The sequence below is a fragment of the Mycteria americana genome, chromosome 4 (assembly GCF_035582795.1).
Source record: "Mycteria americana isolate JAX WOST 10 ecotype Jacksonville Zoo and Gardens chromosome 4, USCA_MyAme_1.0, whole genome shotgun sequence".
Lineage (NCBI taxonomy): Eukaryota > Metazoa > Chordata > Aves > Ciconiiformes > Ciconiidae > Mycteria > Mycteria americana.
Window position 1 is genome coordinate 3,373,751 of NC_134368.1, and position 16,294 is coordinate 3,390,044.

Genomic DNA, 16,294 nt, shown 5'->3' on the forward strand with positions numbered 1-16,294 from the left:
CTTTACTTGGTGATGAGTTGGGAGTGGGGGAAATGCATCCTGGTTCAATCATTCATGGATAGTCAAGAGTTTATTGTTCTGTCTTACACTGTACCTGTAGTTACAGGAAAGTGTCTGAAATGAGCTGCACATCTTGAGCAAAGGGTAGCATTCCTTACACATTTTGGACAATATTGACATCCTGGGGAGTCGGGAAGAGTTGGTGCTGCAACCCCTTTGAGGAACTGGGCTGAAATTCATTCTCATGTAATGTCTTCTTGATATAACTGGAAAGCAGAGATCCTGTAACACTGAAATTAGTCGGATGATAACTGCAATATGTCATCTCGCATTTTTTCCTTAATGAGATGCCTTCCAGTGCCCAAGGCTTGATGGCTGTGATTGTTGGTGTGTTATTTCTGATTGCCTTCAGAGGCATCTGCAGTAGAATCATAGAATCGTTTAGGTTGGAAAAGACCTTTACGGTCATCAGTTCCAACTGTTAACCTAGCACTGCCAAGTCCACCACTAAACCATGTCCCTAAGCACCACATCTACACATCTTTTAAATACCTCCAGGGATGGGGACTCCACCACTTCCCTGGGCAGCCTGTAGTAGCAGCAGTTGGTTCTCCTTTAACAGGAAACTTGTCTTATACCTGGCAAGACAACAGGTATAACATGAAGACTGTGTTGCCGTCTTCAGATCTTGGAAAGTTTTTGCTTAGGAAGAGTAACTGTTTCTTCAATGAAATTGGTGGCACTAGGTGCAAAGTGAAGGGATACTGTTAAGTCTGAAAAAGGAATTGCTTTTCTGGTGCCACAGCTGAGTCTTTTTGGGAATTGGGGCTTGGGACAAAAAACCATCCTGTTCTTTTTCTCTGTTATCTTTTTTCATGCCTTTTGGTTTCAGACGTGCTGTCTGAATACCATTTCAGGGTCTTTCTTTAAAAATGGAGACAAAAAAAAAACCCCTCTTCTCTTGCTTTTGGAAGTGGCAACTGTCACAGTCCAAAACACTGATTTCTTTTTTTTAGCTGTTCAGCCTATCTTTCTACGTATTGAATTTGCCAAAAGGCTTTAAACATTAGTGTTTTTTATTCAACTAGTCCTTCTCAAATTGATTCTCATATGAATTTATTCTTTTAAGTAATTGATTCTTTTGATTAATTGAGTCTAAATTGCTTCTGTTACACGGACTAATTGAAAGAAAAATGTCTTGACCTGGTATAGCTGTGTTTTGGCAAAGCAGGCCTTCCTCATTAGTCGAGTAATCTTCAGTGACTGGCACTGTACTGGTAGGTTCATGTTTTTAAATTTTTAATTTTTTTTTTTTTTGTAAGATTGTTTTCACTGAATCATAAGAAGCCACAGATTACAACATCCTGCCTCTTTCCCCTTGAGTCATTCCAGTGACTGAAAAGGGATGTCTCCCTCAGGAGGTATCATTCCTGCATGTCTACGGGTTGTGACAGGACGGGCTTCTGAGCTGGCTGCCCTCTCTAGATGCAGTTGCAAAATAAATAGTTAACTATAATTCTGCATTTGGTTATTCCACAGTGTTCGTGTGTGAGGTTAGATGGGCTTCTGATTTTTTGCTGGGCAGGCAAGAGATGAGAAGTTCCTTGCTTGTTTGTCTTTGTTGTTTGTTTGGTTGGTTTTTTTCCCCTTAGTAATGTTAATGTAGTGAGGTGGAAGGAAAATAAGAGAAGAACGGCTGGTATATTACTTAATTGTTTATTAGCACTGTTGCATACCTGACTTCTGTAAACTATCCTCTGATTTCCATACACAGGACTAGTGAGTAACGTGGTTTTCACAAGTCATGCTACAGAGCAGAAGCATCCGCTCCTTATACAGCTGCAGAGCCTTATCCGAGCAGCGAATCCTGCTGTTTCATTCATCTTGGCAGAAAATGGAGTTGTAACTAGGTAATGTTAATCACTATCCAGTATTTGTCACTTTTGGCAGATGGGACACATGCACTTAGAAACTTGTATTCTCTTGTTTTACTGTGGTAACTTGTACAAAGGAGATGCAGGTTTTTCTTATTTGCTTCTCATGCAAAAGGCATCTTCCCTTTACATTTATGGTGATATAAATATAGGGATTAGGAAATTTATGTTTTTGTTTGCAGACTATGACTTATGGTATTGTTCCTGTCATACTAAGGGAAAAATACTCTTAATTTTACTGTGACTAACACATTCTGTTTTATTTAAGTAGTATACAGATAGTGGCCGTATTATTGAACTTATAAAATTAAAAATCTTCATCTTTGTCTTTTTATAGGAATGAGGATATTGAATTAATTCTCTCGGAAAGCAGTTTTTCAAATCCTCAGATGATGAGAGCTCGATATTTAATGTATCCTGGCTGGCAAGTATCTAGACTGAGAAATTAAAACTATTTTTTTAATTAACTTGAAGATTAAAAAGTCTCACTAACAATTTATAATTTTTCAAGGCTACTCATTTGGAACAGGCAATAGCTTTGTAAATCATTTTTAAAAGAGAGCTGATGAGTACTCTTAGTAGATACACGATTGCTGTCCTTTTATGGGGGAAAAAGATCCTTTCTGGACACCATTTAAATCAATGGCAAGATTACTGTTGCTTTTCAGAAGAATAGAAAAGAACCCTCTGGGAATAAGCTGGGAAGGATTGGGATGGGTGAGGTCAATAATGACTAGAGTAATTTCATTCTGACAGCTATTCAGCCTTACTGGAATGAACTTGCTATGTCAGTCTAGCTATTAGCAGAACAATTATTCATAAAAAACAGCAACCTTACTGACAGTCTTGGCAGAGGCTAAGGGCACAATAATACATGGTACCAAGCTTTCCATTTAATACTGAGGGATATTTTTCATGGTTCAGGGTTCTTTAGACATCTTGTTCCAGTTATCTGTGCTGCACCTACTGGGCAGAAAATGTAAACCTGTCAGCCATTATAACTCCTGGCTGACTGTTTTCTAGTTAGGTTTATAGTGCTGGAAGCACAGTTTATTTACCATACCTTGCCAGTCCTGTATGTATGTATATCTTTTTATTCATAATTCTTGCTCTAAATTGGATGCAAGTAATGCTCCTAAAGTAAACTGGCACAAAGTTTGGGATGTCAGAGCTGCTTGTGGATTGCATGGAGCCAAAGAGGGAGAGAGAAAGCAGGAAAAGAAAGTATTTAAAACTTGTGGACAACTGTTAATCTATTAGATGAAAGTATGCAAGAACAGTATGTAGATAGTATGTAAGAAAAAAAAATTGCAGAGCAGGAAGAGCATTGAAAGGAGTCCCGAGCACTTTGAACAACCTAATGCTGTTAATAGCACATCTTCATGGATGTCTTGGAGAAGAAAGCTTAGTATTTTTCTTCCTATGAGCAAGGCTTACCTGTGGTGAAATAATAGATGCTCCTTTTAAGAAGTTTGTTAGATGAAAAGCACGAGTGTGTGTGTGTTCTGTATATTGAAGGTGTGTGTTTGTTTTTGTCTTAAGGTATGAAGGGAAATATGGAGCTGGGTCTGTCTTCCCTCCAATGGTTCAGATCTGTGTATGGTTTAATCGTCCTCTAGAAAAAACACGATTTGTGACCAAATGTAAAGGTACAAATGAACTTTGCCTGACTTGACTTAAATCCAAGTTTGAAATACTGAGGAATAGAGGGGAAGGCAGGCACTGAGGTAGCACAGTAATTAAATTACTGCTGAAGTAAACCTTTAATTGAAAATTCAGCTTTCCTTCCTTAAAGTACAGTAAATTATCTTCTTTAGTGCCTGCTCTGGAAAACTGGCCCATGATTTTGTTCAGATTATAATCTAATTTAATTTTTGGTTTCTGGAGGCTGAGACACTTATCTTTATACGTTTGCTTTTTATTTTCTGTTTAATTTTATTTAGTAGTGTTGAAATAACAGTTTATAAGTGAGCATCAGCTTCTACTTTGTATGCCGAATAATTCTTTGTAGTTACTAGAAAATAGGCTCAGAAAATAGGCTCGACTCTGTGTTAGGCTACTAGAGCAGATATATAATCATGCCTTTCCTTCTTTCCTTAGCAAAACAGTGTTAAGGAGCACCATTTTACTTTCCACACACACTGTAAGCGTTCATTATGCCAAACACATGTTATTTCCCACCTACCCCATAGCAAAGAAATGAGAACATATAGAAATGTTATGTAGTGGGGCTCCGGGGGACACTGCAGCTTTTTCCCCTGAAGCACTAGGATGTGGACTAGAGACCTGTAGCATAGGTCTAACCAAAAGCTACACCAAGGAGAAGAAAAATAAGTGAGGTAATCTGTTTGTCTTCTCTTTCAAACAGCAATTAAGTCATTGCTCAAGCCAAGTCCTTTTTCTGGAAACATTTATCACATCATGGGCAAAGTTAAGTTTTCAGGTAAGGGCAAATTACTACTTGTGTGTTGTCTTGTGATTGCACTGCATGTATATATATTTGAAAACTTTTTTATGTACTGTATTCTGTCTACACCAATGTGTTGATGTTAAATTAGATTAGCAATTATCAAGACATTTCTTTCTTCTGTCTTCTCCTTGTTAGATTCTGATAAAGTAATTGAAGTCTGTCACAACACATCATCTAATTCACTAAGCCTCGTGCCTGTTCAGGAGGGGCCAACTCCTCCTGATTCAAGAAGTGATAACAGAGATTGCAGCAGTCAACAGGAGTGCTTTCTTGTGTTCATTGGCTGCTCTCTTAAGGAAGAGGATATAAAAGACTGGCTCAGAGAAACTGCAAAACAGGTTTGTGGGCATGTTTACTTCTGTTCAGTGTGATCTGTTTTGGCATTTCTTAACAACAAAAGGAGAAATCTGAGTGTCTCAAAAAAAAAAAAGTTTCGATCTCCTTTTTCTTCTACCAAGGTATTAGCATTCCAGGGTTTAAATGTACTTCAGACAGAGGATTAACAGTTTGCAAATGTGTATTGTAATTTGTGCATTGTTTTAATATCTGCTACAGCATATTCATAGATTGGTCTGCTTTTGAAGGCTTGAGCAAATGGAGTATGTCCAGAATAAACACAAGATGATTTAGCTGAGACATGATTGCCAAAAGCTAGAGTGTAGTATGAAATAAATCTTCTTGAAGTACCTGAACACTGCAAGGCTGAAAAGTTGTTTTGATTCACTAAATTAAACCTCCTTGGAAGTAATCCACTGAAATGGAGGGTATAGTTTTTTTTTCATTTTGTCTTGCTTAATTTGTCAAGTGTGCAGCTATGTAAGACTTCATGTATTTCTGCATGGCTAATGTACCTATGCAATAGAAGTTAGAGTAGGGAACAGGGAATATGCACATTGTAAGAAGCCTAGAAGGTACATTTTGCATTTCTGGTGTCTTGCTGACTTCACTCAGTGACTGGCATGACCTGACCAGGAGTGCAGGCCAAGATGGCTCACTGCTACACACCGAAGTAATACCAGCAGGTATTACTTTTGCCAGGCTGCACATTAAGGTCTTAGGAAGTGAGTCTTGAGGTTTGATTCAGAAATGCACTTGGACAGAAACCGTTCAACCATACACATTGCATATTTTAGCACCCTAGTTGGAACCTGAGCCTATAGTTCCAACTGTGCCCTTTCGTGATGCCCATTTTGGAACAGCTGTTAGTTAAAAATACTCATGGTTACTTCTTTATGGCTTAGGATGTGCATAGTATCTCTAAGAAGTTGTGTAGGAAGGGAAAAAAGTTTCCTGCAGACCCTTGTTGGAGCTGTTTCTAAGGATTTTCAGGTTCTCACCCCTGTTCTAGCAGGTTGTGTTACTTCAGGGAAGTATACGTTTTCTGTGATGACATCTCATGCTCTGTATATATCACATGGGTAATATATGGAGACATGCTCTCGATATGTAAGAAAGCACTCTATGGAATACTATTTTAATTTTATGAAAACTTGGAACTTAACATTAAATGCTATCTCAAGTGTGAAGTGCTTCCTCTTTGAGCAGTTCAAGACTACAAATAGTCTTTGTACAGTCTCACTAGTCATGGCTAATTAAGGGTTTCAGATAGTTCTCAGAGTTGCTGCATGAAAGAAATGAATTATAAAACTTTTCAGACTAAAAACTAGACTGTTTTTCTGTTCATGTACCAGTTTTTTCTTCTTTTTTTGCAGTAGAGCTGTATTAAAACTGTATTATTTAAAAATCTAAAATCCTTTTAGATTTGTCATCTCTAATGATGCCTTATGTAAGATCACTTAATTTTTACTTTTGTTTTCAGAATATAGTTGTGAGTGCCTTACTGTAATTGAATAATTCTATCTAGTAATTAATTTTTAAAATGCATGCTTCTAAAAGGAGTATTTCTGTGCTGGGCTCGAGCATGATAGCATGTGATCATAGATTTCACTGCCTTTACCCACATTTCCAAGAAAAAACTTACTTTTCTGTGGGTTTGAGTTTTTTCTTAATGTAACTAAATGGTAATATCACATTGTCACTCAGTAGGTATATAACTGGGGTCTCATTCTTCATACAGAAACCTCAGAGGAAAGCCCTGAAAACCAGAGGAATGCTAACCCTTCAGGAAATAAAGAACATTCACGTAAGTAGAAGCAATTAATAGCAAGTCCTTCTTCTGGCTGATTTTCTTAAATATCCATTTGTATGATAGAGCATCTCCCATACTTGTCATAACAAGTGTGCTGAGCACTAAATTATTGCAGCACTTACTGTCTCTTTATATCCTTGAAACACAATTCAGGCTGTCCAGGAGGGATTTGAGATACAAATCTTGGTGTTATCTCAGGGCTTCCAGTTAGCTCTGAAAGGTAGGGGGAGGTGTAAGATGTTGGACAAGCGTACGCTTTTGGTTACCGTAATGGTCTTTCCCCATCTTTTGTCCCTGCTCTGTCCTGTGCAGGTTGTCACTTGCAAATTAGGATCCCAAATGCCTAATCCTGCCCTCATCAACTGCCTTTAGGTTGTAAGTGCTATCTTTGGAGTTGGGTTCCTAAAAGTTTGGCATGGCTATAATTAGTGTTGCTGTACCTAACTCCCCTAGTCTATATGGATGTCATTTGTCATCCTGTCTTTTCAGAGTGCTCCTTTACAGCCAGGAGCTTTACCTTCTTCCTTGGCTGCTGAGTTCAGCAGAAGGAGTTTTTCTTTTATCTATTTGTTAGGACTGTCTCTAAGCAATTTTGAGTTTTAAATGTTTAATGTACAGTATATTCTTTCTTAATGTAGGTGAAACGCCACTTGGATCCGCTTCCAGCTGGTTATTTTTACAATGGGACTCAATTTGTGAATTTTTTTGGTGACAAAATGGATTACCATCCATGTATCCTTTAAAATGTGGGTTGTTTTGGTGAAGGTTTTAGGTAGGCAACAGACTATGCAAATCTGAAATGTAGACTGTCAAAGCAGATGATATGGTGAAGAACCAGTTTGATTTGCAGGTAGTAATATGAAGTGAAAAGTTTTGTTCCTTAAATCTATGCATGGCTACTTGCCATTTAAAGCTTACTATTAAAACACTTTTTCAGAGGTATGATCTAAGAAGCAGAATAGAACCAACAAAACAATCCCAAAACTGTATGTGAGCTCACACAGAGAGTAACTTAAGGACCACAGCTTATCAAAGAAATATTTTTCAAACCAAATAGTGCTGTAATATTGCTTAATGCCTGGTCATGACTGATAAAACTTCCAAATGAATATAATTTTGTGTGCATGCATGTGCGTGCACACACTCAAGTAAAAACAATCAGGGTTGGTTTAGGTTTTACTACAGTATCCTTTTTTCTGCCATATATCTTTGCGGTGAAGCTGACGTTAAATGATTGCTCTCATTTTGTAACTCAGTATGAGAAAAACCTTATTGGATGCAATGCAGTAATATGAACAGGGTGTTCGGAATTAGGTGTGGAGATGCATTTTTTTGTAATCACTTTTTAAACTTACTTAAGCAAGTAAAACCTTACTTTAAAACTACTTCAGCTTAGCAAGCAGTGTGATTTACTTATCAAATTGTGGCATATACACATGTGTAAATGCACTGTCCTTGCTGGTCTTGTTTGGTATCAGTTGGAGAAAATGAACTGTAGCTGGAGTAGGGTCCTCTGGATTTCTTTCCAGAAATTATTTTTATTTTTTAATTTAAACCTGATCATATTTTTGTCTTTGGCAAGAAATGCTAGAGTAATACTAATGTTCCAGTGTATTTCTGTTCTTCTTTCTTGTTCCATAACTTTCTGTTGCTTTTGTCTTTGTTTTATTACTGAAATTTCAAATTTCGTTTTATATTCCCAGTTTACTTTTTACTTTAACTTTGACAAACTTTACAAAAAATCCCACTTTACAAAAAGTGGGTTCTGTGATTCTGTTTTGGAATAAGAACAAACAGTTATTTTTTATGCCCTATGGGACAAGTTTAAAATTTTAAACCAGCAGACTTCTGTCCGCAGCGTAAGCTCCTAGTTATAGTATACTGGCAGAAAATAGCCGAAGAGCAAACTTGAACTTCAGTATTCACTGGACCTTTACTCCACCACCATCTTGGTGTTTGGCAATAAAAGATACAGGCAGTGGTTAACCACTTGTGGATGATTTGAATTTTGGGCAGAGATTTTTTTTTTTTTTTTTTTTTTTTAGACTTCCACTTAACCAAAATAGCTGTAAACACCTGCAAACCTGCTGTAGTTTTGCTGTTCTTATATTCTTCCTTAGGATTGGGAAATGTCTGTTGTGCAACTCCTTTATTCCCCAGTAATACAGAGTAGTTGTGGTTAGGTCTGACGGCGGGACTCCTGGAAGGTAATATATTGAATTTCTGCTCTCAGTCGGTGTCCCTGAACTGGCACATCCTTCAAACCTGTACGTTCTTTTCTAATGAACACTATTTGCACAAATGTTTTTCCTTAGTTTTCCAAAATCAGTAATGGACCAATTCATGAACGATTACTTGGAAGAAGCCAACAGGGAAATAGAGAAGTACAACAGAGAACTAGAAGAACAAGAGTACCATGATCTCTTTGAGCAGAAGACATAAGCACGTGCGTTCTGCGCATTTCTGAACCACCTACTGTCAGTAACCAAAAATGCTGTTGTCCTTGCTGGTTAACTAGAAAATTAAGTTAAATGTCAGTTTTCAGCACTCCTTTTAAAACTAAGAGATCATTCCTGTAAGGTTGGCATTTTAATATGGTAACTGCTTACTCTTTGTACTGTCAGGTTTGCTTCCTTCCTTCCACTTCACCTTAATTCCAGACTGTAAAAAGCATCACCTGGAATCTCTGGCTAGTAGTGGAAACTTATTTAAAAGAAGAAAAGAAGCAAAACTCTATTTCCTAGTAGGTCAGAATGTAATCATAGAATTGGTCCATTGTGCAGATAATCAAACCACTTGAATCTCTGGATGTCCCTTGAAACTTGTTGCACAGGAGCATTGATGAGCAGTGGTATACTTCAGTATGTGGGACTGGGGGATGTTCCTAAAGCGAGAAATTGGGGAACATTTAAAAAACTCAGAAGAGTACCTAATCCTACACCTGTTAGGGTGTTCCCAAAGCGAGAAATGGGGGAACAATTAAAAAACTCGGAAGAGTACCTAATCCTACAGCTGTTAGGGTGTTCCCAAAGCGAGAAATGGGGGAACAATTAAAAAACTCGGAAGAGTACCTAATGCTACAGCTGTTAGGGTGTTCCCAAAGCGAGAAATGGGGGAACATTTAAAAAACTTGGAAGGGTACCGAATCCTACTGCTGTTAGGGTGTTCCCAAAGCGAGAAATGGGGGAACATTTAAAAAACTCGGAAGAGTACCGAATCCTACTGCTGTTAGGGTGTTCCCAAAGTGAGAAACAGAGAACACTTAGGCATCTCCTTTTTTCTGAGGGGACGGCATGTCTCATAACCTCTGCACAGTTTGAATCTGCAGCTGAAATTTTGACTTTTCTAAAGAAAAGATGTTTATACATTTCAGGGTGAAACAAGATAAGTGGAGATATCTTGCTTTCTTCCTAGTGTTGTTATTGGTGTTCTAGAAAATATATGACATGAATGGCGGTAATCTGCAGCTTGCTGTTGCTTAAAAGATTATCTCTGAAGGATTTCTTATTTCAGTACTAAAAACTAAGCAAAGCAAGAGAAGAGGGAGATTCTTTAGCTAAAGAATTCCTTTTCATGAAAACTACTTCTTTCCAAAGGTGAAAAATATCAAAAGATATACTTGAAATATGAAATAACTTGTTTGTGAAGCTTTCAGAAGAATTTGCACGCCGTAACATTTCACTAAACTGATACACCAGATTTTAAGTACTTGCAACAAAACCTTTATAGTTACTAAATGATATCATAATAGGAATTCTGGCAACTTGTCCTTTAACTTAATTTAGTACAATTTTAAGTGAGACTTCATAGATCTCCAACTGAAAGATTATAAGTTACCCTAGAAGCTACTTAAAGGTAATTATTGAAGCTTATTTGAATAAGCAGATTATCGTAGTATGCTGTGTGTTCAGAATTTAGTCAAGTGAAAACAGTCCAGGAATAATTTTTTATTTTCATATTCCTTTGCCTTAGGAACAGCTCAATCTTTTAATATAACTGCAACTTTTCTTTTTGGTCAGATGTATGTAATGCAGTAAGAAATTGAATGAATAATTTCTTAAAGTACACTTAAAATACTTATAACATGTCCATGCAGTCTCTTTCTGTGGCAGGAAAATGAGGTTTAACTCCTGCCACCAAACTTAAGGCTACAGACAGTTTTATGCTTCACGTAAGAAATATATTTTTTACCTTTGGAATCTGAAATAGCTGAAATTTCAATAAGCCTGTTAAAAACTGAAACACCTTTTAGGTAGACTTTCAGTACACGTTGCTACTAGCTGGCTTGGTGCCTGTGCTGTGGTGGTTATACAGTGCAGAGATGGAATTCCAGGTGCTGCAGATTGGGATATAGATGTTGATAAGGTTTCGTTACTAGCTTTCCTACTAGGTTTAAAAAGCTGTCTGAATTTACGAATTTTTTTTTTTTTTTTTTTGCACACCACGAGACTTTATAAACTACCTGTATCCTGTTAAAGTACAATAAAAGCCAGCGATTAGTTTGTGTTTCTAGGCTTTCTGGGGTAACCTGTATTACAAGTATAGAGCATCATGATAAGGCTCGTGAGTTTATCTATGCATGGCTATACTTTAGTCTTAATATACTGTAGTGCCTGGTAGAGTAAACGTAGCTAGCAGTGGATTTGGGGGGCTAGCGGGTGTTTACAAACTAAGTACAGTTGGTTGCATGAAACTATTTATCAGACCAGGATTATTAGAGTACAAAATTCTGGTCTTAACACTGCAATAAAAAGGGGCATTAGAAAATTCTTAACAAATTATAGTTCTTTGCCAATAAACTTAGTGTAAACCCAGCGTGCTCCTTTTCAGTACAAGTTATCTAATCTGCAAAGCCATATTTCTAGACTAGTGATATGACTATGTAATGTCAGAAGAAATACCAGTGGTTGGGATAGCAGGCACGTCGTTGATGCTTTGTCTCAACTTTTAAGTCAATAACAGAGTAGGTTTAAGTGCAATTGATTGAACGATAGATGAAGATACTGTAGCTTATTTTGCTCTGCTGAACTCTTTTTAAGAACTCCAATTTGTGCAGCTCTCGAAAATAAATGTTGATGGGGCTAATTCATCTGGGGTTGGCGTAGCGAGTTGTAATTACAAGTGAGATGCCCTGTGAACAAAAAGGAAGTAAGTATTCAAAATTGGCGTGCTACTGTGCAAATTGAGCTGTTCCTTAAAAACTGAAGCAGAAGAGCTCAGAACAAAGGCCTAGTATACTTACATACTGTACTGCATGCTATATGGTAATAGCTGTGTATTATATAAAAGACCTTTCACCATACTGGTACTATTTCAATTAATATATTTTGGTATTGAAATAATTTGATTACCTCAATTATTTTTTTTTTTTTAGTTTTTAACTGTGACTTTAAAACAGGAAAAAAAATACCGAAATAGTGAAACTGTGACAATGATATCCTTTAAACATAGTAGTGCCTTGCAGATGACACCATTTATTCATGAAGCATAAAATAAATGGATGTCATGGGTTGTATTGCTTGCACCCTCTTTTTTTTTTAAAGGAAAAACGGTTTTGGTGAAAGGACTTAAAATTAACCTAGTGAAGAATATTAGCACAAATGGTTAAACTGTTTAAAAGAAAACTCTTTGAGGACTAAAATGTGTAAATGCCTGATGCTGCTGATAGTTTAATAGCAGTTGCTGATTATTTTGGAGTTACTTCTAACAATCAGCAGCACTTTTTTAGGAGAAGAGCATAACTTTTGTACTCTGGTCAGAGATGTTTATACTGTATCAAACCCCAGCTGAAGGGTAATCTGGTTTCCTCACTCTTTTGAAGTCGAGGGGAGGATTGAGATACTTCTAAGGATCTAGTTTTGAAAATTTTTTTAGCTACTGTAAAACTAAAAAAAAAAAAAAAAGCACCATTTCTAAACCACAAATGTTTGGATACCGAAAAAGTGCCATTACACTGTTCCTTTATCTTTTACTGTATTTTGAAAATTGGTAACAGTAACTTTGTGTCCAGGCATTTCTGATATTGTGAAGAAGTGCTGAGAGTCCTCAAGGGGTTTACATGCTTTGCTGACCTCCATGTTAGCAGCTTGTGGTGGTGGTGTTTTTTCCTCACCGAGAATGAGTGTGATCAGAAGTTACTGAAGTTATAGGGAGAAAAATGTGATAAACTTAGGAGAGGAACGTTTGCAACTTGAACTGTGCTGCAGTCTCGGAGTATTTTATATTAAGCTGTGCAATTTGGTATTAGTCCAATTTTACACTTTGCAATTAACAAAACTGATTGCAGGGAGGATTTAAGTTGCATGTAAAAGTTCCCTAATAAGTTTTTATTATTATTATTATATTTTAATTGAAACTTTTCTGAATTTGCACAGATTTAAGCTCTGGAATACTTTGGTATTCTTAAAAGGGAAAAATTGTAACTAGTATAGTGAATTGTAAACTGTGAGTCGTTAGAACCGCATTGTTGATCTAATTTTAGATTGTTTAAAAATGTACCTCAGAAAGCTAGTGAGAAATTGCTTCATTTTTACACAACGGTCAGCTAATGTAACACTTCTCACTTTACAATGTGCCAAAATTCACTTTTATACTAGTTCTCAATGCTTTAATATTTGCAACTTTAAGTTAAAAACTTGTATTTACAAACACTACTGTAACTTCAGTTAAACTGAATTGTGTGATTGAAGCTTTTAGCCTATTGTATTTATTACACAACTTGATTCAGTAAATATAAAATTACCTTTCCATTTATTTTTGTATTGTTTTACATGTTTATACCTGCAGTTTGTGTGACTTTTACACCTGTAACTCAGATGTGATGGAAAGAACCAATAAACAGTATCCATCTGCTGTCTTTGGCTTCTTTAATAAACTCACTGTTTCCTAAACTTGAATTTTTAAGCATGGAGCAGTTTTCTTTTAAAATTTTTTAGTTTTCTAAACTGGCAGAAAGGTGACTAATCTATATTCAAATGAAAATGTAAAGACTTAAGGAAATTGGTTGTTTTTTAAGAAGGTTTAGACCTTCTTGCTTGGGCTTCTAATTGGGTAAAATTTAAAACCAGTTTAGGATGATGGACCTTAATCGGTTTCCCACCTGCCATCTCCGTCCTTCAACAACTGTACTTAACGATAAGTCGATAGTTGCATATACACAAATGCAGGAGCTAAATCCTACTCCTTGTACTCATACAGATGAGGATGCAGTTTCAAGATCAGCTTCGGTTGAACTAAAATCAGGCTGCCATTGAGAGAGCAATCCCACCTTACCTTCCTGTTTCGGTCACCGAGTGGGAGGCTGTGCATGAGTCGGATCAGTTTGCTGATTTAACTGAATCTGCAAATGATTTCTGTCTGTTTGACAATGCTTTTGCTTTTTTTTTTTTTTTTTTTAGTAGGAAGGTTTTGCACTCGATTGATTTTTATGAACTGTTTATGTAAAAACAGCATGTTAAATTCAGCCTGTTTTGCATACTCCAGGCATGCACACAAGAAATAGCAGCTTCTGATGCATGGACTTTTGACTGAAACCCAGGAATTTTCCCTTTCTACGCAGCTAGTTTTGGAAAGCGTGGACTCTTCCACTTGTAAATGCACTTGGGCTGCATCCACTGCTTTTGAACTGCTGAGTACATGCAGTTTCCTTTGACTTTGTGGTACACGCTGTCAACACAACAGTAAACAACTTCCATCTCATCATACAGTGATCGTCTGAGAGAAACAGCCAGTTATCTCTTCAGCGTTAGACTACAGAGCCCCTAAAATCGTTCACGTGTCGGCTTTGCCAAGAGCGCTCGGGTCCTGATACTACTAACGTGGGTATATGTTGTCGATACAAGCCTTTGGGCTAGATCTTAGTGCTGGCCAAGTAACTAGGAGAGTTTCCACCATCCCTCAGGTGCTTGAGTAGGGAAATCTAGTCTTGGCCCATGGCTTCATTCATGTCTTACCATGCGGTTATTCTTAAGATGCTCTTCAAATGTCGCTAAGTTGCTGAAGGTCAATGAAAGAAAAGCAACTTTTTCATTACTTTTTTTTTAAGCCTGCCTGGATTATCTTCCAAGTGAGAATTTTGCTCTTTTCTCTGGTGCGTAACTCAGCTCACTGCCTTTGTGCCCTGGTTTCTGCGTCTTCCATTCACTTTGGATTTTCAAGATTTAACCTGAGATCAGTTTGTGGTTGATTATTAAAATGTAAAAGTCATCATCGTACTAGGATTTTAAGAGATATTCTTTGCAAAGAAACGCTTTTACAGGAAGGCTACAGAAATTAGACTGTTGGCTCCGTACATGTAGTTCTTTGGAGCTCTGGCCGGGAGGAGTACAACTCTAGAGCTCTGTCCATAACAGCCCTTTTAGCTTGAGTGTGAAGAGAAAAACTCCATGACAAGTGATGAGCTGTTTGTGATTTGGGAATTTCTAGAAATTATCCCAATACTGAAGTATTGGGATATTTTTTCAAGAAGAGAGACATGCCCCTTACCAGACTTGCTGGGACATCTGGTGGTGGAGACCACTGGCTTAATTATGGTCCCCTCCATGAACACGACATAGCATTAAGCAATCATTTTGGGCTGAATTCAGGATGCTCTCCTCCACGAAAACATGAATGACAGCTTTCTTGTGTGTCGGTGTGATACTAGGCACACTTTGGGCTGCACCCTCGAGGTGCAGTCAGCTGTGCTGGGTGCTTAATGAAGTTGAGAGCTCAAATCTGTTGCTTTTGTGCCTCTATCCCAGGACACGTTGCAGACATCAGCCCTGGGCTTAGCAAAAGCATACTGCAACAGTTGTCTGGAGCGCTTAAAAGCGGGAAAAATCACCTCCAAAGACAGAGAAAGTTGATTTTTAGTATTTTTTTTTTCTTTGCAGATACCAATTTCTGTCTCTACAAGCGTATACAACTAATAAAACTGTAATGTACCATAAGATTTCTTGTGGGGAAGCTTTTAAAGCAAGCACTGTCTTGCCTCTTTACATGCTCTGCTAGCTACCGCTCCCCCTGCGTCTCTGCTTCCTATGACTCTCGTATGACGCAGATGTGCCTTTCGACCTGCGGCTTTCCCCCCTGTACGGTAATCCTGGGGTGCTCCATCCTACTGGATTATTTTTTCATGGCAAAAATAAGGGAAAAATCATTTTTCTCCATCCCAAGAATAATGAGCTTAAAACTTTCCCAAAGTGGTGGTCATAATTGATAAGCTTTGAATCGCCCCATGGGCCAGCAGTGCTTTCTCCATGGAGACTCAAGCTTGATTCTGCTCCCGGTGGCCTCAGTTTTGTGAACGTTTACTAACACAGCTCCTGCAACCCAGAGGGATTTAAGGTGTCTGTGAAAGTATGAAGTTACATCAACAAACCTTACACGAAGACGCTGTTTTGGGGGAAATTCTTGTGTTATGGGATCAGAGGAAATATCCTTACGTTTGTGCGTTAGCAAAAAATAAGCAGTGAAAGCTTTGAGCAGGAGAGTACACAAAGTGTGATTGTTTTATCTGCTCCCATTTTTAAAACCCTTGGCCATCCTCTGGGTGAACTGGCGGCTCTGACTGGGTGCTGTGTCTCACCGCCTGCCCAGCCCCATTGCCCTCGCGTTGGGTCCTAATCTACAGCTCTCTTCTTCAGGCTGACGCCGTTGAAACGTCGATTTATTCTTAGCAGCCAAAACTTTATAGAGGGAGAGCGTGCAACGTGTAAAATATTTTGAGCCCTTTCATAAGCTTGTAGGGTTTGCAGGCTC

General features: G+C 37.8%; 1 protein-coding gene across 4 annotated transcripts in view; it reads left to right on the plus strand.

The window, feature by feature from the left end:
* Positions 1-13,405, plus strand: part of DNAAF9 (dynein axonemal assembly factor 9) — a 79,866-nt gene extending 66,461 nt beyond the window's left edge. For all 4 annotated transcript variants that reach the window (XM_075499470.1, XM_075499469.1, XM_075499472.1 and 1 more), the window contains 8 exons: positions 1,775-1,910; positions 2,272-2,358; positions 3,477-3,583; positions 4,303-4,377; positions 4,540-4,742; positions 6,482-6,547; positions 7,192-7,285; positions 8,883-13,405. In XM_075499470.1, coding sequence (XP_075355585.1) covers positions 1,775-1,910; positions 2,272-2,358; positions 3,477-3,583; positions 4,303-4,377; positions 4,540-4,742; positions 6,482-6,547; positions 7,192-7,285; positions 8,883-8,995 — 881 coding nt within the window. In that variant the 3' untranslated portion in view covers positions 8,996-13,405. The remainder of the gene's footprint in view (positions 1-1,774; positions 1,911-2,271; positions 2,359-3,476; positions 3,584-4,302; positions 4,378-4,539; positions 4,743-6,481; positions 6,548-7,191; positions 7,286-8,882) is intronic.
* Positions 13,406-16,294: the final 2,889 nt, after the last annotated feature.